Genomic DNA, 26,685 nt, shown 5'->3' on the forward strand with positions numbered 1-26,685 from the left:
TTTGACACCTTTAAAGGTCCCATGGCATGAAATTTTCATTTTATGAGGTTTTTCAACATTAATATGAGTTCCCCTAGCCTGAATATTGTCCCCAAGTGGATAGAAATGTTGATCGGTGTAAACCCGAGTTCTGGCTGTCTCTCTCTGCCTTTGAGAAAATGACAGGCCAGACTAGCCAATCCTGATATCTCCTGTGTTGACGTCCAAGCAGGAACGGTTACCTCCCTTTCCTCCACCCAGAGAATCTGGCACGCCCATGCAAACGTTCGAGAGATCATGGGTTGTGAACGAGTGAACGCTGGCAGTTTCTCAGTGTTTGGATGTACAAATGAAAACCTAAGTCTTTTTCAGTTCCTTCTGATCTGTGATCAGTGATTTCTTATGTGTAGCTAATTATTTATTATTCGTGCACACACTGCGGCTTCTCTCTCCCGACAGAACGGTGTTTTCGTGTTTTCTATCTTGTGAGTCAGTGTTTTTGTACGTCCTCGTCGCGTCTATCTGTTCTAAAATGTGCATATAGTCATGAGTTTCTGCTCAACATCGGCAGACTCACATCTCTTTAGAGATAAACCTTACACACGCCGAAGCTCGGGCTGCACTGGCCCGGCCTTCAACATCCCCGACCCCCAGTACTGCATCTGGCCCACAGCGGAAGCACCACACGCGGCGCGAGATTAAGCAGAAGGGGGGTAAGCGTGAGCATATCTAGGCTAGCCAGCTATCCCCACAATAAACTGGATTACATTGATTACTGCTGTTGTGTCTTTGTTTGCGCTGTGTACTCAATGCGAGTGAACGCTGGCAGTGACGGTTTTCATATGATAGGAAAATATCAAAAAAATAATGCTATTATCAACACTTACTCGTAACTCGTTCATCTTGACAGCTGTAATGGTACTTTGCATGTGTTACAAAGATGGTAATAATGATGAAGACGGACTCGGTGTGACTGGGACTCGTGTTTATTCAGAAACTCTCAGATACAAACACAATAAACTCGCGCTGACTGACAGCTCTCTCATAACTCCGTAGTTACTATAAATAACTTTGTTAGCAATCGCTGAGCTCAGTCTCTGGTACATTAGTGATGTCCGGTTCGCGAACGATCTTTCTTTTGAACCGGTTCTTTTTAGTGAACCGAATCAGTTCACCAAATCGGACTGAATCGTTCTAAACGGTTTGCGTCTCCAGTCAGCGCTGATCCATAATTTACTCAAGTTACTAACTTTCTGACATGAGTGACAGTCCCTCCGACTAGAAATAGACTAATAACCTGCAGTATATGCTGTAACTACAACCGTTCACTGAACTGAGACTGACAGAACTGATGTGAAGTGAACTAAGGTCCATCCGTCTCTCTGGCAGCAGCTCGTGCGTCGTAGACCTCGTTAAACCACGCCCCCTCCGCTCATTTCGAATGCAAAGATGTCAGCCAATCACAACAGTGGACGTTTTTACTGAAGTCTCACAGCAGACACGCCTCTTGAAGCAAGGCATTCAGCCACAGGGCAAACAGCAGTATAGAAAAAATGCCTTTTATTTCTAAATTATGACATTTTATGATGTAAAAATCATACTAACAATATAAGTACACCTCAGGAAACATTATAAAATAATAGAAAAATGCCAAGCCATGGGACCTTTAAGAGATACTGAAGATCGTGCATTATCGTATGTCTGCAACACTATTACATAAACATGCAGTCTTTTCTGTACCAATAAGAAAACACAGCTAAGAACAGAATAAACACCCGTCCTTACAACACAGAAGAGCACAAAATATAGTACAAGAGCTTAATATCAGCAATATAAGCTTAAAAGAATAAAACATATATATAAAAAGAATTTACTCAACATTTTGAATATAATGATTAGAATATTAAAAAGTAATATGACTAACAACTACACTACTGTCACAAGCACGCCAGGCTCCACCCTCTCCCAGTCACAGCGCACACCTTCACCAGAGCACTGATCACACGCATCTGCACCTCATCTTCACCACAATCACTGCCTGCATTTAAGCACCACGATCACACTCAGTCACTGTCCGATCTCGTTCGCAACAAGCTCACGCTACTGCTTACCTCAAGGACTCATCTGCTATACTTACCTGCTCCCAACGTGTCTCCCTCCTCGTCTCCTGTCTCTCTCCTCGTCTCCTGTCTCCAACATGTCTATCGCTCCATCGTCTTGTTCTCCATCTCCATCTGCAATCAAGAATACAGTATTACCAAACTATCATCTACCATCATCTAAACTCTCACATCTGACACTCACCTGATCCGCTCACTACATGGTTCAATCAATAATCGCTGTTTACTTCCATCACCTGTTCTCCGTGCTCCTCTGTTTGTAACAACTACATTGCCAAATGTTTTGGGACGCCTGCCTTTACATGCACATGAACTTTAATGCCATCCCATTCTTAATCCGTAGGGTTTAATCAATGTGGACTTGGCCCACCCTTTGCAGCTATAACAGCTTCAACTCTGACAATAACAAGGCTTTCTACAGGGTTTAGGAGAGTGTTTATGGGATTTTTTTTTTTACCATTCTTCTAGAAGCGCATTTGAGGTCAGGCACTGATTTTGGACGAGAAGGCCTGACTCACAGTCTCCGCTCTAATTCATCCCAAATGTGTTCTATCGGGTGTGCCAGACAGAGAACAGGGGTCCGTTCTTACCTCGCTTAATACATCTGAGATGATTTGACAGATCCCAGATCTTTTAACCGTGATAACTGATGTCTGGCTAATTTGGTTCTTCAAACGAATTTGCGGATTGGATTTAAATATCTGGATTAAATTGTCTAAGATCACTGCGTGTTCTTGTGTTCCCTGAAGAGGGCAGATGCATCGATACTCGATGCCATGATCAGCAATGCAGCGATTGGCTGGCGTCAAGACAGCAATGTAATGACATCATATAATTAAAAAAGCCACCTGGCATATTGGAGAACTTGGCAAATTACATAACCCCCCCTCCCCCTCCACAAATATCTGGACCTTTATAAGGAAACAGCTGGATGACCAAACCAACATAAAAGTTATAATAGATACATTTCTGTTTTTTACATGATTACCAATTATTTATATTCACGATTTTATACAGTATTTGTACACCCTTTACGTTTTTATTTCAATGTTGTAATTACATTTTTTAAAATTCAATTTGAAGCAGATTTGTAACGTGACAGACAGTATTAAAGTCAAGATCAAATTCTCGGCATCTCCTGCGCTGCATCAAGCCACTCCCATAATATCCGTCATCACTTAAATTAATGCACGGCTCAGATTAACTGTACAACATGTGTGTAAATCTCCAATAAAATTATAAAGTAATTATTCCATCACAAATAAATCGCTCAATATAGTGGCTGTGTCTATAGTATTATATACAGTCTCATATACAATTTAAAATTTGTAGGCCTATATTATTATTATTTAAAATTATTATTGCCCCTGGTTCAGTAATGAACTCTTGTAATAAAGTATGGCTGAGACAGATTTTAAGTATCACCTCAAGATGCAATCTAATCCTGTTTACATGAAATAAGCCTGCTCGCTAGCAGGTTTAAGCTTATGGACCTATTGCTATGACAGCAAGTCCAGGATGAGCGTTGAAGAACCAAACAATCCAAGATCATGCCAAATCGTCAACAATCAAATCCAGCTAACTGAGTTAGCGAGGTACGAAGAACGGACCCCAGGTCTCCACAGCTCTAGAGTCCAGTAGTGGCGTGCTTTACACCACTGCATCCGACGCTTTGCATTGCACTTGGTGATTTGAAGGCTTGGATCAAACAGCTCAGCCATGGAAACCCATTCCATAAAGCTCTCTACACACTGTTCTTGAGCTAATCTGAAGGCCACACGAAGTTTGGAGGTCTGTAGCTATTGACTTCTGTTCTGTGCACTGTGCGCCTCAGCAGGTGCTGACCCCGCTCTGTGATTTTTTTGTTTTGTTTTGTTTTTTTGTGGCAGAGTTGCTGTTGTTCCCAATTTCTTCCACTTTATTATAATACCACTAACAGCTGACCGTGGAATATTTATTGAGGAAATTTAATGAATGGACTTATTGCACAGATGGCAACCTATCTCAGTACCACGCTTGAATTCACTGAGAGCGACCCATTCTCTCACAAATGTTTGTAGAAGCAGTCTGCATGCCTAGGTGCTTGATTGTATACACCTGTGGCCATGAAAGTGATTGGAACACCTGAATTCAATGATTTGGAGGGGTGTCCCAATACTTTTGGCAATATAGTGTAAGCTATATGAATAAATGAATGCATAACCACATATGAGTAAAATAATAGATTCATAAAAAATAGAAGATTAATACAATTCTTAAAAGTAACGAGACAAAGAATTAACACTCAAAATTAAATATTGACCAAAACTAAGTATAAACAAATTTGAAGACACCAAATACGCATATTTATATATAACTATTCCGTTCAAACTTTTGGTGTTAGTACAATTTTTTAAAAACAAATGACTTTTAGTCAGATAGGATTCGTTAAATTGATCAAAAATGACAATAAAAACAATTTTATGCTACAAAAGAGTTCTATTTCAAATAAATTGTGTTCTTTTGAACATTCTATTAATCAAATAATCCTGAAGGATCATGTGACACTGAAGACTGGATTAATGGCTGTTGAAAATTCAGCTTTGACATCACAGGAATAAATTACAATTTATTAAAACCATTTTTTTTTTTAAATGGTTATGACATTTCACAATAGTTTTCACTGTATTTTTATTTATTATTAAATAAATGCAAACTTTGTGAGCATTCCTTTTTCTTTTTTTTAAAAGGAATCTTATCTTCCTTGAAAAAAAGTACCAGAGTACCAGACAGTCAGCAAAACATTCATCGGTGTGATGGAATAAATAAATAAAATGAGCAGAGGACAGGCTTGCTTTAATGTTAATGAGGCATATTGATCAAAGTCAACAGTAAAAATCGGCAGATAGATAATGGGTGAGTGGAGGCTTCCTCTAAGACGTCAGACCTGGAGTGAATAAAGGCCTTCTTAAGTTCAGAAAAGTGTTAACTAAAGTGACAAATATTATACTAATATTCATCAGATGAACAGCGGGTTAACAAATAACAAAAGTTTAGTATATTTTTTTTAATTATTTATAAATAATATAATATACATATATATTGTATGTGAATTAACTATTATTTTAAATTATTTGTATTGAATAAAAAAAAAGAGGTATAACAAAGGAATTTGTCCACTGTTAAAATGCCAAAATTAAATAAATAAAAACATGCACTTTCACAGTCAAACAGACACTTAAGGAATCACTGTTGGTGTGAATTATTGATTAAGACAGACATTCTGATGAGGATGGCTTTGGAGTGGTGCTATTTAATTAAGGAAATGTATTCTTTCTCTTCCGCTCCCTTTTGTCAGCACAAACACCTCAATTGAAGAAGAGGCGCACTGAGAACGCTTTAGCACAAAGTGGCCCATCATTCCTCATGCAGATCCCCTTCCTGCCTGTAGTAATTAGGGCCTCGGATTTAAACAGCGTCACAATTTATGTCTGAAGGTGTTCTTAATGTCTGCGCTGAGTTATACAAACTGCAGATATTCCTGTGACACCCGCTAGAAAGAGAATTAAGGCTTATTTATGATCAAATTATTCACAGGTGGAACATTTCTCTCTGTAGCCTTTAGAGAAAATATATCTAAAAGACTTACCATTTCTACAACGTAGATACCCTTGTTAGATTTAAAATCTTAAAAACATTTCTCCGCTTTATTATAACGTGTTCAACGAATCCAGTGCTGAATGAACAGGTGCAGCCTGATGTGAAATGAGCTGTGTCAAAAACAGGATTACGGACCCTGAGTAATTGGTGATGGAATATAAAAACAGCAGGTGATATTGACCACACAAATATGGATTACACGGAATAAGGGCCAAATGAAGCAGCTGCAGGCAATGGTCTACTTACTGTATGACAACAAAGAGTTTTGAAGGGTTAAAACTTGAGTGTGAACATTTATTTATAGCAGATAAGTCATTCAAACCTAATTTACTTGACTCATATCTGCATTAGCCTACTTACAAACAAATGTATCTTTTCTAGGAAAATGTCACATACATGTGGAAAAATAAATATAATGTAGGTAAAAAAAAAAAAAAGAAACAAGTCTTGGCTAAACTGACTGGATTTGTTGTGTCTCTGTAACAGATATTCGTCCAGTGGTACAGTACAATAGAAAGTGAACTGTACTCTGAATTGGGATATCTTTGCTCAGAAACTGCTCATTATGACTTTAGGGATTTTTCTGATTCCAATGTACATAATCCATGACTAGCTTTACACCTCCTTATCTTGTGTCTTTTTGAATGAAAAGTGCTGGCAAAGACAAGACACGTTAATCAAGGTGTGGTTAACATAGAAAGAGAAATGGAAAGAAAAAGCAAACAAAGGATATATGATCCAAGATTCCAAAAGAAAGGTGCTTGGCAAACCTTTGAAAGAGGAGTTTTGATTTTATGCGCTTAATAAAATATATACTTCGGGGGACATCTTCGAGAACAGCATATTCCACGTTTGTTTTTATGTCTGTGATATAATCTATAGAAAATCTCTGGTGCTGTTAGGAAATCATTCACAGAAACTGCTGTTTAAATTGAAATGAAATGTAAATTTGTTGCAAACCATCCTTTATTGGTATCATTGATTTTAGATTTAGCCACCCCTCATAAAAAAATAATTAAAAAAAAACTGTGGTTGGTCATGTTGGAACCTTCCTGTCTAACATTTTATATATATATATACACACACACACATATACGTGTGTGTGTGTGTGTGTGTGTGTGTGTGTGTGTGTGTGTGTGTGTGTGTGTGTGTGTGTGTGTGTGTGTGTGTGTGTGTGTGTGTGTGTGTGTGTGTGTGTGTGTGTGTGTGTGTGTGTGTGTGTGTGTGTGTGTGTGTGTGTGTGTGTGTGTGTGTGTGTGTGTGTGTGTGTGTGTGTGTGTGTGTGTGTGTGTGTGTGTGTGTGTGTGTGTGTGTGTGTGTGTGTGTGTGTGTGTGTGTGTGTGTGTGTGTGTGTGTGTGTGTGTGTGTGTGTGTGTGTGTGTGTGTGTGTGTGTGTGTGTGTGTGTGTGTGTGTGTGTGTGTGTGTGTGTGTATAATGTAATGGCCGATTGTTAAGGAAGAAAAACAATCGAGCTGAGCAAGCGGATCTGTCCAATTTTTATATTATAAATTCTAAATGTCTTTGTTGTAAAACAAAATAAATAAAAACTTACCTTCCTTTAAATGACTGAAATAATTTCTTGGTTTTAATTTAATTGTTTTATTATTATTACTTTATTTTTACTGACTGCAGATGATCTCTGATTAACCCAGTTCTTCAGTGCAAAGTTTTCCCAAGACCAGTTTACTTGTGTAACTGGATTTCCCTCATTAAAGTGTTGGTAATATATCAAGCCTTCATAACCTCCTGGGTGCCACTGTCCCTGACATTATATTTTAGTGAATTTTTCTGACACCAGCCCTGTAAAGAGCCCATTCAGGGCTTTTCAGAGATACCATTTGTTTTTAGGTTTCACCAGGACAACAACTTCTCCTTGGTCTTTAAATACGACTGAGTGATTAAATTTAGCACTCTTATGGAAATATGATAATATTTTGTAATTATCTAAATCTGACTAATTTTCAAATGGTTTGTCATAAATAAACATCTCAGGAAAATGTTACAGGCTTTCTAATCAAAATATGACTTTCTGTTACAAAACAAGGCAGTGATTTCATACATGTCCTCAAAAGAGGGCACCGGGACTTAAATCAAGTTTATCAGGCGTTTTGGGAGAATGAATAGGGAAAGTGAATAGGGAAAGAAATTACATATCAATTTTCCTATAAAATATTAGATACTATTATGAAAATGTTGCCAACTATTACTCCCATTATTACACTTATTTTATTTTTATTTTTTTACATGTTGCTCCAAGAACACATTAATATGCAAATTAGATACAGTGTATAGGCTATAGATACATTCCATTGAATGGGAAAACCCATTTATGTATGGCCATTTTACCCACATATTGCATAAAGTAAAATGCAATTCATTCCATCATATCTTTAATACCATAGTTGAGAATCATCTTTAAACAAAGGTTGTTGTTTTTGTTTTTTTAAATCCTAAACCCTGAAAATTGTTTGGTGAATGAAAAAGAAAAATCCCATTGTTTTTGCCTATAGCCACATGTCATTTTATTTTTTTTAAAAACTGAGTCCTGGTGTCCACTTACGAAGACATAGCATAATAAAAGTACATTTTTCATTTGTTTCTTATGCTCTAAACAATGTAGGTAATGACATGAAAAAATACTAAATTCAAAGACTTTGTTTTCCTGGGTCTAGGAGGATAACCCTGATAGAGGAAATCAGTGTGTGGGAAAAGCAGAGGAGGAGACTCAGTGAAGTAACCTGAGCTGGTATAAATTGTATTTTCTATCTTGCCTGATTAGGTATGACAGCTTAGGCGTGAACATGTTTACCTCTGATTATAGCCTAAAGAGCCCATCAAACTCAAAGCTATACGCTTAGTCCAGCATGCTATCTGCTGCGACCTGCCACTGTATACAGTTACAGGTTTGACTCAACAAGGAAACCTAATAACTTGACGAACACCCACCGAAAAGGGTCAGACACCATATTCTAAAAAAACAGCTGAAGTCCAGAGGAACGTCTGGTGAAGACTCAGTTCTATTCATGTTGCCCCCTCCCATGCTGCCACCAGTATTCTAGACCCGCATTGCTGTTGTAGATCTGTGTGGGTCTGGGACACCGAAAGGATTTTCGCTTAAGTGGTCCCCTTAAGCATGAGGAGTATAATGATAACTATAAACTCAAGGGTGAACTAAATTAAATTCTGTTAACTCAAAATACAAGAACCATTCCTCTGGTGACCTCTAGCGGTGAGTAAGTATGAAATGTCAAACACCTCTAGATGGATTGTTTTCATTGCAATAATCACATATTTTATAATAGGAGAAACAAGCGAGCACATTATTTGTGTCTGAGTGTAGAAGTGAGTGTGCTAGTTTACTTAGTATCGTAGCTACGTAGCAAGAAGAGCATGTTTAATTGCTTATTGAGTCATCTGGTTATTATTTTTATTAACTAAAATAAAAGAGCACGGCCTGTTCACAACTGAAAGTGCATAACATAACATTTATATGTCTTAATTTTAAATCTGCAGGGTCCTTTACGGATCTGTGTTGCATTTAAAGGGTAATGACACGCTACACTACATTTTCTGAGATTTAAACCAAACTGGCAGCAGTGTATAACATTGCAGCTTATTTGAATGACAAATATTTGTTTATAAGCTGAACAAACAACTGACCTAGAATGACACGTCCTGGGTACATGATGGTTTGCATAATAGATATGTAAATTTTAGATAAGATTTAAGATTTAGATTTATAACGCAGATTTAGATGATCATTTTAACATTTAAAATAGCTTTTTGGCTTCATTTTTTTCAGAGCATAGTCTTATTTTATTGGCACACATACTCACCAAACGCAAAAAAGGGAAAACGTTGATTGGTCGAAATTATGATTGACAATATTGTGAACCAATTATAGCAGTGCACGAATGAAAATAGACCAATAGTCACAAGGGGCGGACATTTTGAAGTGAACGAGGAAAAATGGCGACCATCGCGATGAAGTTGAACGGGACTATTTACACAACAGTAATGAATTTACCGTACAGTCTAGCGAACAAAATTAGAGTATCTGTGTTATTAGTTTTCATATTTACTTTTGTGAGCAGTAGTTCTGGAGAAAACACATATGAAGATAATACTTATGAATTTCTCAAGCGAGAGTATTCGCTGACTAAGCCGTACCAAGGTAAGCGTTAAACCGGTGCCCTGCCAAAAGTGGCACCTGTTTCAGCGGTTTCAGCAAAGTCAGCTAGTTGAGAAGGAAATAGTTCAGTGAGACCACAAGTTTATTGTTAGAACGGTAACTGTGTCCTTATTTCTTTTGTTATTGTTGGTTGTCCCTTTCTTGCTCTTGTAAGAGGCTGTTTTATTTCGCAACTGCAGTGATTTCTCACGTCGTCCATAGGGCGGAAGTACAGGACAAGTGTAGATATTCCGGTTCATATGTTTATCAAACAACATTAACTAGTATGTATTGCAACTTTTATCTTGATCTATCTTTTGCATTTGCTCATACAGCTTGAGGGAGATAAGTCATGGTTATCTAGAAACCAAAATAAAACATGCTAAATAAATAACTGAGCAAAAAATATGCTAATGTTAAGATGCGCATATATATTTGTATAATGTATATATGTATGTCCATTCATTAATCATGGTTTATTTTGTTTGTGTGTGTTATATTGTATTATATATTGTGTGTGCATTTACTTTAAAATGTTAATGTATGTTCACAGGACTGGGCTCCTCCAGCTCCTCACACTGGGAGTTCATGGGCAACACCATGATCATGCCTGAACACATACGGCTGACACCAGACTTGCAGAGCAGACAAGGAGCTGTGTGGAGTCGTATTGTGAGTTTAAATGACAAGAGAACCTGAAACACCACCTTGGGTTTAATCTAGAGTTATTAGACAGCTCAACCTATTAGACAAAGTGTTTCTTGAGAAAATGTTTAATAGTCATGCTTGTTAATCAGTGTGTTTGTGTATGTAGCCCTGTTACCTTAGGGACTGGGAGCTACGAGTGCAATTTAAGATTCATGGAGAGGGCAAGAAGAACCTGAATGGGGACGGCCTTGCAATATGGCTGACCAAAGAGCGAATGCAAATTGGTAAGAAATCATAATTTTTTACAAATTTTCAAAATATTGTTTTTCAATGATGTGACTTATGGGTTTTTGTTTTGTTTTTCCTCTAGGACAAGTGTTTGGAAACGAAAATCTTTTTACTGGTCTGGGTGTTTTTGTAGACACTTATCCAAATGATGTCAAGCAGATTGAGGTATATCGCCACTAAACATTATACAAAAAAAATACCATCTTATGTCATGTTAGCTTTAGCATTCATAAGAAATCGTTATACGATGCTCTTTTACAAAGTCTTGATTTTTTGGGGGGGTCTCAGTAATGCTTTAGGGCGCATTGAGATTTGTCAGCAGAACCGGTGTGTTGTGATTGGTCAACCACTATGAGTGTGTTACAAATATGTCACGCCTTTTATAAATCGGCGAGAATATTTTGCATATGACTTGGGTAGGAATCATTTAAAGGGATCCCATGGTGTTAAGACTTGTATGGCTTAATATAACATAAATTATGTCTCTTACTGAAATATGTAGTAGAAAACCCATGAAAGATCTACGTTATTTTAAAAATCCGTTATAAATTTGGACAATGGGCGGCGCCATTTTGTTTATGTTCTAGGTTGATGACGTAAAATGGTTGCACTTGGCAATCAACTGCCGCTACCCGTAGCTATTTTTACCACAACACACCTCGAAAAATGTTTCAGAGTTAAACAAAACCAATCAATTGCTTTGTAATTGCATTTAAAACACACATGCGCACACAAACGCGCTCTCTCTCTCTTTCTCACACACACACACACAGAGACACACCAATATATCGGCGCGCGCGCTCACACACACACACACACATCCACGCACTGTGCGCTCACACACACGCTCATCAGCTGTTATGTTATACATGAGGTTGACTTGCCTAGTTTGTCACCTGGTTCCGATTCGGCAGGCCAGCACTCTCCCTGGCTGAATCCGAAATATCTCAAATAGGGCGTTGTTTGAGGGGACAGCCATTTGTAGTGGTGTCCAGACCATAGTGGACGTTATTGAGTGCACTCATTCAATCCCACATTGCACCGCAATAACGAGTGTACAGCTGATGTACACACAACAGCTATCCGAATTCACTCGCTCGTTTTCATTCACTCATCAAGTGAACTGTATAGTGGATAACGTAGGGAATAGTGATTGAGGTTTTGGGGGGGCGATTTCAGAATCAGCCCCTGTCGGGGAGACTGACGAGGGCAGCCCATAACACATCTCGATTGAGACAGAACAGTCTGTCAGATGTGTGTGTGTGTTTGTGGGTGCCTAACTCTGGGGGATACGGTGAATATGCTAAAGTCCCAAAAAGTCGGCGTGTTCCTTTAAACAAGGAAAATTGTGACGTGTACGTTCCCAGAAGAAATTCAAAACTACAATTAAGGTGTTTCAGGGAGTTCAGAAACAGTGCTTGCTGAGAATACGTGTGTTCGACTTGAAGCGTCGCTGTGCAGATCGATCAGTGTATGACATCAAAGTACCGCGAGAGTGTTTCATAAGCATACAGAGCCGTCCGCTCTCACGATACTTTGATGTCATACACAGATTGATCTGCGCAGCGCCGCTTCAAGACGAACACACCTAATAACTCCCTTTGGAGTGGGCTTTGTACTTTGTTGACTCTTTTAATGCTCAAACAGCAATATTACACACTACAGAAAGTGTAAAAATCATTATAGGTCCTCTTTAAGTTAAATAACATGACCCCTGGCCTGCAAGTAAGAAATAATCTAACCTGTTTAATTTCCATCTTTTATTTAGAGAACGTTTCCTTTTATCTCTGCAATGGTCGGGAATGGGAGTGTAACGTATGATCACGACCGTGACGGACGGTCTACTGATCTTGGTGGCTGCACTGCTCACGTTCGCAACATTGAATATGACACGTTCCTCTTGATCAGATACATGAAGAACAGACTCACAGTAAGATACGACTTTACATTCTGTGTTTCTTTATTCAGCCAAAGAATGATACATGCATGCAGTGCCACACCATTTCAGTCTCCCATATTGCCATGCTGATGCTCAAGACATGAGAGAGGTTAAATATTCTTGACCTTGTTGATGATAGAGATAAAGGAAGTATTGTTTAGACAGATGTTGAAAAGCAGCCTTCAGTTCCATATGCGCCTTCATTTACTGTTCTGTCTTTTAGGTGATGACGGATATTGATGGGAAGCAAGAGTGGAAGGACTGTCTGGACATGCCTGGAGTGAGGCTGCCACAAGGTTACTACTTCGGAGTCTCGTCAGCCACTGGAGATTTATCAGGTTTGGTCCAGTGAAGTGTTCCATTCACTCTGGGGCTGCCCCCTAATAGTCAACTAAACGTTAGTCAACGAGAAGAGGCTTAGTCGGCCAAGATTTGATTAGCCGGTTAGTCATCGAAAGTCACAGTCCATGAGCGGGATAGATAACGCCGGGTCCTTGTGGTAATTACAGTACGTCGGGCTGGAAATCCAAATGTTCGCCTATCATCCATCGACCTCAAATATGGCTTATCATTTGAAACATGTAAGTAGTGGCAACTTGATATGCTTGGTCGCCGTAACGATAACCTAGATCAATGTGCGCTATTATTTGGTGCATATCTAAGTGTTTGTGCTGAGTATGGAAGCTAATGTATAGCTCTTTACTGCACATGGATTTTTTTCAACTTAACATTTTTTTCAACTTAAAATATTCTCTCATTTTTGGTCAGAATAATACAGAGTAATACATCATTCCAAACTGTAAAGGGTCTACTTTTATTTGCATACATTCACAATAAAAACAAAACGTTGTGGTTTTGTAAAATAAGGAAAACAAAAAGGATGCGCTCTCTGCCGTCTCGGTCTCCCTGGACTGCAGCACGTCACATAAATTAACCGAAACTCAGCGTATAGGCTACTTGCCTCATGAGATATCTATCTATCTATCTATCTATCTATCTATCTATCTATCTATCTATCTATCTATCTATCTATCTATCTATCTATCTATCTATCTATCTATCTATCTATCATTACCTATTTCACTCCGTTTTAGTCCAGCAAATGTTCAAATCCTATGTGAACTGCATTATATATCATACTCATACATTTTGGGCCAATTTTAAAATTTCCATTAGATTGAATGTTACACTAACTAATACACATAAAGTAATTGATAGTATTTATTTGTATGTTAAACACGATTTCAGTCAATTCACCCTTTAATTTTAACCTCAGCAATAGTAAACAATTCCCAGAGCAATATAATATCTGCTTGTATTGCCTGGAGAAGTTATTTGCTCTAATGTATTTTACATTAAAAATAAGGATTTCTAACAGATATACTTGGTGCTTATTACTATAATATAAAATAAATGTATATCTTTTATGTTACCTTCTTGTTCAAAAGAGAAGAATGTAAACCACTTTTTGCATATTAGCCAATAAGAATCATTTGAATATTTATTTATATAATCATTTTTTAAATTCATATTGTTTTTACATTATTTAATTATTTATTTTGCACGTTTTTGTTTTTTTTCTAGATAACCATGACCTGATCTCCCTCAAGCTGTATGAGCTTACAGTGGAACGGAGTCCTGAAGAGGAAGAGGAACAAAAGGAGATCACATTGCCTAGTGTAGACTACCGAGCGGACCCTAATGGTAATAGTTACAAAAAGATTGTACCTTCAGTATATGTTCCATATTAGATAGTTTGCGGAGGAGTACGAACAAATGTTTTTTTCTTTACACAGTTTACTTGGAGGATGAAGGAAGGAGCATCATCACCGTCTTCTTTCTCTTCATTGTTTCCGTCGTTGCACTGGTTGTAGTGGTTGTGGTAATTATCTTTCTTTATAATCGCTATAAAGAAAACCGCCGCAAGCGCTTCTACTGAGCAGATTTAAGAGAGTGTGACAGGTAGGAAATAGTATGAGAGATCCAACGTGAGTGTGACTGGCATTTTTGCAAAGGACCACTTCTGGTCCTCACCTCTGCCACCAACAGGAAGGACCTGAAGGCCAACGCTGAACTAAAAAAGCCATACCTGACCTCTCCAAGTGGAAACCGATCACCTCAATCATGATTATCATCTCAAAAAACTCTTCAAGCATTTGATAGAGTCTGTTTTTGAAGGTCTCTCCAGACTTTTGTGTACGTTTGCTGTATTTTTGTACCAGTTACACTAACCTTGGCCTCTCACCCTGAGGCAGCACAGAGAACAATGTGTGACAGCATTTACAGAGTTCTGTACAAGAACTGTTGTAATCTCAGGTTGTCTATTGTCGTTTTTTTTCTTTAAATTGGACAGAAATTGATCAAACGAAAATATGAATGGCACCTCGACTTTGAAATGTCTTCAGTAAATAGCCGTGCCAGAATACCCCCATCAACCCCACAGTAACAACCATCAATGTGAATGTGAAGAATATTTTCCCCAAACTCCTGTTTTGTAATAAATATTGGTAAATATAGGTGCTTTGTCTTGTTATATGTGGTCCCTTTTTATGTATCCAAAACTGCACTGAACTGCTTTGCCACATGTAGCTTATTAAGTAGTTACTTTGTGAAACATAATTTAACTATAACTTGTGACAACATTTATTTTACATGTCTCCATGGCCTTATTTGAATACTATGTTTAATAATTTTGCCCCCAGTTTCACAGACAAGGCTTTAAGGGCCCAGACTAAATTGCATGTTTGAGCTGTTTTACCTGAAAGAAACTTAAAAGTGTTATCTTAAAATATGTCAGAGCCATTGTTTTGTCACCAAGATCCACAATCTACTTAAATGTCCTAATTGAACTAATCCTGGCTTAATATAAGCCCTGTCTGTGAAACCGGGCCTTGATGTATGAGAAATTGATGATGGCATGTCATGAATTCCTATATCTTAATATCTTCCATAAAGAGGCAGAGATGCAATGCTAGCATTTGACAGTTCCAGACTTTTTAAATAATTACATTGTTGCAAAAATATGCAAGGGTTTTTCCTTTTGTCCATGTTTCAGTCTTTTCTTGTCTCTTATAGTCGCTGCTCTCTACAGTTAAGCAACATTTGTCCATTGTTTTATACTGGGCAGAGATTGCATTGCTGTTCTCATGAGCTCAGTGATTGAGCAAGCTGCTGTATCAAACCGCTGTCTAACGTTTTCATGGTTGTCACAAACATGTTGAATGATGAAAATTCTAAATTAAACATTCTAAGTTTGTCTTATAAATGGATGTTTGGTAACTCATGTTTTCTGATTAAAATGTTAGGAATTGTTTTACAATAAACATTTCTATTTTCACAGCTTTTACAACACAATTATTTCTATACACTCTAAAAACAAAGGTTTTGGCTCAGCAAAAAAAGAATGCAACTGTTTGCATCACTTTTAATTGAGTTATAGTAGGGTGACCATATTTTGATAACCGAAAACCAGGACATTCGGCCGAGCAATGAGATACTCAAATGATACTCGAAGTTTACTCAAAGATTCCTTATTAATTTCAATACATTTAAAGTATGCCCCCTCTGTATGGATAGAAAATTGTTATATTAGGGCCAGGACAGGACTTGAAAACGTTTGTCGTAATATGCACTGTTGCATTGACAGCATTTTAGTGATTTAGCCTCACAATACGTTCGCTCGCTTTACCAGCAGCGAGTAAATTGATAGTTCATCACCACGGCGACCGCGTGGGCGTACATGATGAGCGCATTTCTCCTGTGTGAAAAGTATCTGTCTGTACTGTAGTACACAGAGGCGGAAAGATCGCAAGAAAAGTAAGAGTTGTAATACTTTATCTTAAGACAGGAACTGTTGCAAGTGCTGTGTGCACTCCTTTACACTGTCCGTGCACTGCTCTCGCGGTTGGCTCGTGAATGCTGATGGAAGCGGCCGAAAGGGGTTTTTAGACAGCTTATAAATGTGTAAGGAAAAAGATTTTAGTATTGTAGAGTTGCTTCGAGCCGTGTAAACGGCGTGGGCGGGCGGGGCGAATCAAGACTGACTGTAATATTTAATATGCTTTATCAACAGCACTGTATTTTCTTAGAATTTCTCTCACAATTTTAACAGTAGTCCACTGTATAAAGATTTGTTGTGTATAATGTCACAGTTTACTTTATTTTGCTATCTTCACTTACATAGTGTCCTGCACCTACTAATAAAAATGTATCAAAAATGTCTGAATAATTATTGGTTTGATTGTATGTGTGTGTGTGTATATATATATATATATATATATATATATATATATATATATATATATTAGGGCTGTCAAAAGATTAATCGCGATTAATCGCATCCAAAATAAAAGTTTGTGTTTACATAATATATGTGTGTGTATTCTGTTAATTATCATTTATATATAAATACACACACATTCATGTATATATTTAAGAAATCTTTGCATGTATATACTGTATATACATTTATATAATCTATAATATATATATAAATATAAATGTTTTATATATAAAAAAAATAATATTTTTTTCTTAAATATATACATGCTTGTGTGTGTATTTATATATAAATAATAATTAACAGAGTACACACACATATATTATGTAAACACAAACTTTTATTTTGGATGCGATTAATCGCGATTAATCTTTTGACAGCCCTAATATATATATATATATATATATATATATATATATATATATATATATATATATATATATATATATATATATATATATATATGTATATAAAGGCAATTTATAATGTCAGAATTGCGAGATAAAAAGTCGCAAATATACATGTGTGTGCGTGTGTGTGTGTGTGTGTGTGTGTGTGTAAAGGCGCTTGCGAGTTACTCAAGTACAGTTGTAATTTATCTGAATAGTGAACATTTCACGGTTATATCAATCTAGAAAATAAAGTATTTTGCGAGATAATTTTTTATTTGAATTCAGAAACAAGCTTAGGTTACATAATATCTGGACTTTAATGAGAGTAAAATGTGATATATAACGAGAACGCTAATGATTGGTATTCGTTTTAAGGCTGTTATCCACAAATGCGCGTTCTTGCGACGAGGGTGCTTTTCACGGCAGGGGTGCCGTTTTCGGCACAACACCGGAAATGCCGTCCGTGCTGGAAAACTGTCAATGAATAGAGGTAAGACTGCTGCGTGTATATACCAAGCCTGTAGTGCTCCAGTCAGAAATTGAAGCTTTCGCGCCTCAATCGCCCCCCAGTGGCCGGTCCCAGTATAGCTCCTAAACCCCGCCTCTCCATGTATTTGAATGGGCGCGAGACACACTAAACAATTTAATTACACTTCAAATAATTGTTTCCTAAAGATGGTTTCTGTCATTTTAGGCAGTTTTTATTACAATAATTTCATTTCAAGTGTTCGTTTTTTTAAATAAGTTTAGTTTTAGTGAGTTATTTGATGCTATAAAAACGGGAGGTGTGACGTCATGATTGACAGCTGAGATTGACTGCTTCTCTGAGTGAACTTGTCACTGAGGCACTAACGGACTTTTTTCTGGATTTTTGGGAGGAGATTGGAGCTTTAGCTTTAATTTCTACACTTCCATAACTGTTTATTTCACACCAACATAATTAATTGTTCTGCATCTGCGAGAGTGTGGGCGGGCTTTTGATAATCACGCCTCTACTTCCTGTTCTCTACTGCGCAACTCCGGTCCCGAGATCGCTACTGCGCAGACTCGGTCCCAAGATGTCAGCGCCGTGTGCAGGCCTATGAAAGCTTCAACTTTGGTCAGCGGAAGTCAATGAAGTCGCGTCGTCCATATTTTTTTACGGTCTATGGTATATACACACCTCTTTGTTGATTAGCGGAGTGCTCTCCACCTGTGTCAATTATCTGAAAGTGCTCCTCCCGAACCTTTGTTAATAAACATCATTTAAATTTATTGAATAAGTAAGCTATTAGTTGTTACTGATGATATCACATTTGTTACTCATATAGTCAGTGTTAAACAAACCTTCATGTAGCCACTCACAATAACCACAAGCATTACTCTTCAGCACAATGCTAACCACAAAAACGTCAACCTAACAGAATCTCTTAAATGTCAAACATAACAACTTTAAACACTAACTTTCTCTTTACCAAAAAAAAGCTTTTTTTCCAATAATTCTGCTGTCTACAATATACTACAGTTGTGAGAGTGTCTAGTGTATCCATGTGTGCGTTATTTCTATAAGACAAAACATCACCTAATTTGGAATACAATATTAAAGGGATATTTCACCCAAAAAGGAAAATTCTGTCATAATTTACGGGTATGTAAATGACCGGTAAATTATGTTCCAAACCTGTCTTTCATCTTCGGAACAAAAATGAAGATCTTTTTGATGAAATCTGAAAGCTTTCTATCCCTCCATTGACAGCTACGCAATGTTAGAATAATGATGAAATTGATTCTTTTATTCCCAATGTATGTACAGGGAGACGGCCTAATGTATGGAGGTCTTGCTCCCAATGTGTAACCAAGGGTGATGCCAAATGTAAAGAGGCATATGTTAACCACACAGATATGTTATGCATGGTTTTATGATGTTGGAAATATATAGAAAATGTAGTGGAGGTTTTATAGAGAACCTTTATACTGGACTTTATAAGAGCCACATGTAGAACAGAAGCAGCAAAGTGAAATAAAGAAGTTGTTTATATGGCCAAGAGACTTTTATAAAAAGTTTTTATTTTTCAACTTTTATGTATTAGCTGTTGATAAGGCCGAGGAGCCTAAAGGAGGTTTTTTTTATACAACTTTCATGAATGACTTTGTAAGCATGGAAAAACATGACAACATGATATTGTAAAAATGTTTTACTTTGATTCATAGCAAGAATGCAGACACATGATTTGGTAAAAATGTTTTATTTGGTTTTATAGTAAAGACATGGAGACAAAGACTTTGTAAAAGTATTTGATTGAATAATTGAAATGAACACGCTGAGATATGTTTTAGGCAATCTGCTTTATTAAAAAGATGAAGAAAAACACTAAGTCATATGTATAAAAGTCATTTATAAATGTAACCAAGTATTGAATGAAGAAACAGGTTTTACCCAGGATGATGTCTTGCAGACGAGACGAAGGAGGAGATTAAGGAAACAAGCCAGAAGAAGAAGAATGAAAGAATACAGAGCGTTATATACTAAAATGTTGAAGGAATTGAGGGAGTTGACAATCGTTCAAAATCTAGGATTGGATGAACTGTGCCTGTGTAATTGAATATGTGATGAAGAGGTGTGATAATGAAATGGTATATAAGGTATTGATCTCTGTATGAACACCAGAAGCTGAGAGCGTTATGCTGCTTCTCCATTGCTTGATGATCCGAGCCTGACATCTGCTGGTGACACTTGTGAACTGCCGCTTTTGTTACTTAAGACTTTTTCTTTTTGTAAACTTTTATTTGATTGTATGTAAAACTTTTTGTTATTGGAAAAATAAATCTACTTATAATTGATTTATAAAAAGAAATCGTCTGCCACGTCTCTGCTTTCTAAACGAGTTGATCTGAACCAGACACGGAGGGGGTCTGTTCTTCTAGAAAGTGAGTATGAATATATATTTATGATCTAGTTAAGGATTCGACCTGCTTTACCTAGCCTGAGGTTGTAAACTAAAAATAGGTAGAAGGTGTGTGGGATCTAGGCAGATTGTACACCAAATAACAGCAACTACCACATAAAGCGATTGTAACAACTAATCCATAATAGAGCGATCCAAATTTAGTCAAACTTTATATGATGAACAGGCTTTTATTCACATATATAAACATTGATTCACGAACATAAACAGAAGCTCAACCAAACTTGATTGACGCGCAAGAACAAACCTCTTCCGGAAGCGCAAACGTGCTGCATAACACACAAGAATAAACCTCATTGGTTCTTGCTGAAGCTCAAAAGCACTGCGTAACACATGAGAATGAACCTCATTGATTCTTGCGGAAGCTCAAACATGCTGCATAACACACAAGAATGAACCTCATTGGTTTTCGAGGAAGCTCAAACGGGCTGCGTAACACGAGAATGAACCTCATTGGTTCTTGAGAAAGCTCAAACGTGCTGCGTAACATGAGAATGAACCTCATTGGTTCTTGAAAGCTCAAACGTGCTGCGTAACACGAGAAAGAACCTCATTGGTTCTTCAGAAAGCTCAAACGTGCTGCGTAACACGAGAATGAACCTCATTGGTTCTTGAGAAAGCTCAAACCGGCTGCGTAACACGAGAATGAACCTCATTGGTTCTTGAGAAAGCTCAAACGGGCTGCGTAGCACGAGAAAGAACCTCATTGGTTCTTGTTGAAGATCAAACGTGCTGCGTAACACAAGAATGAACCTCATTGGTTCTTGAGAAAGCTCAAACGTGCTGCGTAACACGAGAATGAATCTCATTGGTTCTTGAGAAAGCTCAAGCGTGCTGCGTAACACAAGAAAGAACCTCATTGGTTCTTGCAGAAGCTCAAACGTGCTGCGTAACTCGAGAAAGAACCTCATTGGTTCTTGAGAAGCTAAGCGTGCTGCGTAACACGATAATGAACCTCATTGGTTCTTGAGAAAGCTCAAATGTGCTGCGTAACACGAGAAAGAACCTCATTGGTTCTTGAGATAGCTCAAGCGTGCTGCGTAACACGAGAATGAACCTCATTGGTTCTTGAGAAAGCTCAAGCGTGCTGTGTAACACGAGAATGAACCTCATTGGTTCTTGAGAAAGCTCAAACGTGCTGCATAACACGAGAAAGAACCTCATTGGTTCTTAAGAAAGCTCAAACAGGCTGCGTAACACGAGAATGAACCTCATTGGTTCTTGAGAAAGCTCAAGCGTGCTGCGTAACACGAGAAAGAACCTCATTGGTTCTTGAGAAAGCTCAAACGGGCTGCGTAACACGAGAAAGAACCTCATTGGTTCTTGAGAAAGCTCAAACGGGCCTCGTAACATGAGAAAGTACCTCATTGGTTCTTGCGGAAGCTCAAACGTGCTGCGTAACTCGAGAAAGAACCTCATTGGTTCTTGAGAAAGCTCAAGCGTGCTGCGTAACACGTTAATGAACCTCATTGGTTCTTGTTGAAGGTCAAACGTGCTGCATAACACGAGAAAGAACCTCATTGGTTCTTGAGAATGCTCAAACGGGCTGCGTAACACGAGAATGAACCTCATTGGTTCTTGAGAAAGGTCAAACGTGCTGCGTAACACGAGAAAGAACCTCATTGGTTCTTGAGAAAGCTCAAACGGGCTGCGTTACATGAGAATGAACCTCATTGGTTCTTGCGGAAGCTTAAACGTGCTGCGTAACACGAGAAAGAACCTCATTGGTTCTTGAGAAAGCTCAAGCGTGCTGCGTTACACGATAATGAACCTCATTGGTTCTTGTTGAAGGTCAAACGTGCTACGTAACACAAGAATGAACCTCATTGGTTCTTGTTGAAGGTCAAACGTGCTGCGTAACACATGAATGAACCTCATTGGTTCTTGAGAAAGCTCAAACGGGCTGCGTAACACGAGAATGAACCTCATTGGTTCTTGAGAAAGCTCAAACGGGCTGCGTAACACGAGAATGAACCTCATTGGTTCTTGAGAAAGCTCAAAACTGCTGCGTAACACGAGAAAGAACCTCATTGGTTCTTGCGGAAGCTCAAACGTGCTGCGTAACTCGAGAAAGAACCTCATTGGTTCTTGAGAAGCTAAGCGTGCTGCGTAACACGATAATGAACCTCATTGGTTCTTGAGAAAGCTCAAACGTGCTGCGTAACACAATAATGAACCTCATTGGTTCTTGAGAAAGCTCAAATGTGCTGCGTAACACGAGAAAGAACCTCATTGGTTCTTGAGAAAGCTCAAGCGTGCTGTGTAACATGAGAATGAACCTCATTGGTTCTTGAGAAAGCTCAAGCGTGCTGCAAAACACGAGAAAGAACCTCATTGGTTCTTAAGAAAGCTCAAACGGGCTGCGTAACACGAGAATGAACCTCATTGGTTCTTGAGAAAGCTCAAGCGTGCTGCTTAACACGAGAAAGAACCTCATTGGTTCTTGAGAAAGCTCAAACGGGCTGCGTAACACGAGAAAGAACCTCATTGGTTCTTGCGGAAGCTCAAACGTGCTGCGTAACTCGAGAAAGAACCTCATTGGTTCTTGAGAAAGCTCAAGCGTGCTGCGTAACACGATAATGAACCTCATTGGTTCTTGTTGAAGGTCAAACGGGCTGCGTAACATGAGAAAGTACCTCATTGGTTCTTGCGGAAGCTCAAACGTGCTGCGTAACTCGAGAATGAACCTCATTGGTTCTTGAGAAAGCTCAAGCGTGCTGCGTAACACGTTAATGAACCTCATTGGTTCTTGTTGAAGGTCAAATGTGCTGTATAACACGAGAAAGAACCTCATTGGTTCTTGAGAATGCTCAAACAGGCTGCGTAACACGAGAATTAACCTCATTGGTTCTTGAGAAAGCTCAAACGTGCTGTGTAACACAAGAATGAACCTCATTGGTTCTTGAGAAAGCTCAAACGTGCTGCATAATTGGTCGTGTGCTGCGTAACACGAGAATGAACCTCATTGGTTCTTGAGAAAGCTCAAACGGGCTGCGTAACACGAGAATGAACCTCATTGGTTCTTGCGGAAGCTCAAACGTGCTGCGTAACACGAGAAAGAACCTCATTGGTTCTTGAGAAAGCTCAAGTGTGCTGCGTAACACGATAATGAACCTCATTGGTTCTTGTTGAAGGTCAAACGTGCTGTGTAACACAAGAATGAACCTCATTGGTTCTTGTTGAAGGTCAAACGTGCTGTGTAACACAAGAATGAACCTCATTGGTTCTTGAGAAAGCTCAAACGTGCTGCGTAACACAAAAATGAACCTCATTGGTTCTTGAGAAAGCTCAAACGGGCTGCGTAACACGAGAATGAACCTCATTGGTTCTTGAGAAAGCTCAAACGTGCTGCGTAACACGAGAAAGAACCTCATTGGTTTCTTGCGGAAGCTCAAACGTGCTGCGTAACTCGAGAAAGAACCTCATTGGTTCTTGAGAAGCTAAGCGTGATGCGTAACACGATAATGAACCTCATTGGTTCTTGTTGAAGGTCAAACGTGCTGCGTAACACAAGAATGAACCTCATTGGTTCTTGTTGAAGGTCAAACGTGCTGCTTAACACAAGAATGAACCTCATTGGTTCTTGAGAAAGCTCAAACGTGCTGCGTAACACGAGAATGAACCTCATTGGTTCTTGAGAAAGCTCAAACGTGCTGCGTAACACGAGAAAGAACCTCATTGGTTCTTGAGAAAGCTCAAACGGGCTGCGTAACACGAGAAAGAACCTCATTGGTTCTTGCGGAAGCTCAAACGTGCTGCGTAACTCGAGAAAGAACCTCATTGGTTCTTGAGAAAGCTCAAGCGTGCTGCGTAACATGATAATGAACCTCATTGGTTCTTGAGAAAGCTCAAACGTGCTGCGTAACACGAGAATGAACCTCATTGGTTCTTGAGAAAGCTCAAACGGGCTGCGTAACACGAGAATGAACCTCATTGGTTCTTGAGAAAGCTCAAACGTGCTGCGTAACACGAGAATGAACCTCATTGGTTCTTGAGAAAGCTCAAACGTGCTGCGCAACACGAGAATGAACCTCATTGGTTCTTGAGAAAGCTCAAACGTGCTGCGTAACACGAGAGTTAACCTCATTGGTTCTTGAGAAAGCTCAAACGTGCTGCGTAACACGAGAGTTAACCTCATTGGTTCTTGAGAAAGCTCAAACGTGCTGCGTAACACGAGAATGAACCTCATTGGTTCTTGAGAAAGCTCAAACGTGCTGCATAACACGAGAACAGTGTTGGGCACGTTACTTTAAATAAGTAATTAGTTATAGTTACTTCTTACAAATAGTAACTGAGTTAGTAACTTCAAGTTACATCATTATAAAAGTAACTAATTACCAGGGAAAGGGATGTCCCAATATTAAATATGTTAAATGAATGAATTGGACACTAAATAGAATAAATTATTATTATAAAACATTGTACATTAATGTAAACTATTGTAATGTTGCTGTGGGACAATGTGAGAGACACCTATCAAATTCAATACATTATTGTAAATATTATCAGTAGACCTACTATAGTGTAAATATTGTGTAAATATTATCAGTACCATACTACTCCTTTGGTAGTGGAGCTCACATTATCACCTGGGTTTTTAGGCACTAATTTTGTGGCGGCATGTGATGATGTGAGGCTTCATTAGATTAGAATTACTTGCCACCGACGTGGAGAGACTCTTTCTTCCTGGGCATAAGTTGCACGTTACATAAACATTCTTACCTTTCACCTCAACGAGGGAAAAGTAGTGCTTATAGGGCTCGGGCGCTGCGTTGCATTCTGGGACGTGGCGGCCATGTTGATGGCCTCGCGAATGTAAACATACAGCAAATCGAACGAGGAGATGCAGAGTTGGGAGAAAGAAAAACTATGTTAAAATCCCGAAAAGGATGTGGAATTTACCGGGATACGTTAAATAGGGAAGCCAGGGACCGGTATATGGACAAAATTGGAACTATTAACGGTTTGGATTCATATGAAATTTGCAGTTCACAAATGGATGGGTTCAGGAGCTGCAGATCATGAAGCCTATGTAACGTTAACCTTTTACCTTGAAGCATTCTGCACCGTTCTGTGTTCTCAGGTTGCACTACTTGCAAATAAACACTGAAAAATATCTATTTGTGTGACACTTCTTGCTTTTGCACATTATACGGTTATTGCGATTGTGTGACACTTCTTGCTTTTGCACATTATACGGTTATTGCGATTGTGTGACACTTCTTGCTTTTGCACATTATACGGTTATTGCGATTGTGTGACACTTCTTGCTTTTGCACATTATACGGTTATTGCGATTGTGTGACACTTCTTGCTTTTGCACATTATACTGATTTGAGTATATTTATTGTGAAGATTGTGGGTATGGATGCAACAGACACTTATGGCTGTATTTAATGCACATTTATTTCAGCACAACGCTAGGGCTCATGTTTGTCAGAGCACAACATACAGACACAATCTTATAGAGGAATGTCATGTCTTCGTCCTTGCTTGGCAACACCATGTGAATCGTTACTTTATCTGACAAAATAGTGTACTTGTTGCGGACGGTTCCAATCACCCTTTACACGTGAATTCGGAGGTGGGCATTTTTTCTTGTGCTCTCCACATCTCTTGCATCCAGCAGACAGCGTCCTTTTGTGAAAGCCGACGACTCTTTGTTACCTCGGATACTTGGTCTCCGTGGTTGCGCCTCCAAGCAGGAAAGCGGTGGAAAGTTAATAAATTTTCGACGCCAAATTAATCAAATTAAGACACACGACTGAGAGGGAGTACGTCTATAAACAGTGCGTAGTAGTCCGAGTAGCAGTAAAGGAGGCCATCAACATGGCCGCCACGCCAAGTAATGACGTCAGACGCCCAAGCCCTATACTTCCAGTTTGCGAAAGCTTCCGTTGAAGTCGTTGGACTAGGTGTGTGTGTGTGTGTGTGTGTGTGTGTGTGTGTGTGTGTGTGTGTGTGTGTGTGTGTGTGTGTGTGTGTGTGTGTGTGTGTGTGTGTGTGTGTGTGTGTGTGTGTGTGTGTGTGTGTGTGTGTGTGTGTGTGTGTGTGTGAACTCAACCTATCAACCTCAACCATGTCTCCCACCCACCCATCAGTTCCCTTACGAGAGTACTCTCGTATTGCGTTTTGCTAAAACGCTTATGGGGGAATTCCTTTCCTCGAGATATTGAAGCAAAATTTTTATCCAAAAATACCATGTACACGCAGTGCAGCTGCACAACTCTCAGCAGGAAGCAGCTGCGTGCTGATTGGCTGTGCCGCTGCAACTGCAGCAACCT

The 26,685-nt window shown here is 38.7% G+C and overlaps 1 protein-coding gene across 1 annotated transcript; it reads left to right on the forward strand.

Moving 5' to 3' along the window:
- Nucleotides 1-9,685: 9,685 nt before the first annotated feature.
- lman2lb (lectin, mannose-binding 2-like b) lies at nt 9,686-16,126 on the forward strand. The gene is made up of 8 exons (XM_079813956.1): nt 9,686-9,913; nt 10,464-10,582; nt 10,725-10,842; nt 10,929-11,011; nt 12,615-12,776; nt 13,009-13,123; nt 14,370-14,489; nt 14,582-16,126. Exons 1-8 carry the CDS (start codon nt 9,709-9,711, stop codon nt 14,722-14,724), a joined length of 1,065 nt encoding a protein of 354 aa, XP_079670082.1. The 5' UTR covers nt 9,686-9,708; the 3' UTR covers nt 14,725-16,126.
- Nucleotides 16,127-26,685: the final 10,559 nt, after the last annotated feature.

Source organism: Gobio gobio, assembly GCF_949357685.1.
Source record: "Gobio gobio genome assembly, chromosome: 4".
Classification (NCBI taxonomy): domain Eukaryota; kingdom Metazoa; phylum Chordata; class Actinopteri; order Cypriniformes; family Gobionidae; genus Gobio; species Gobio gobio.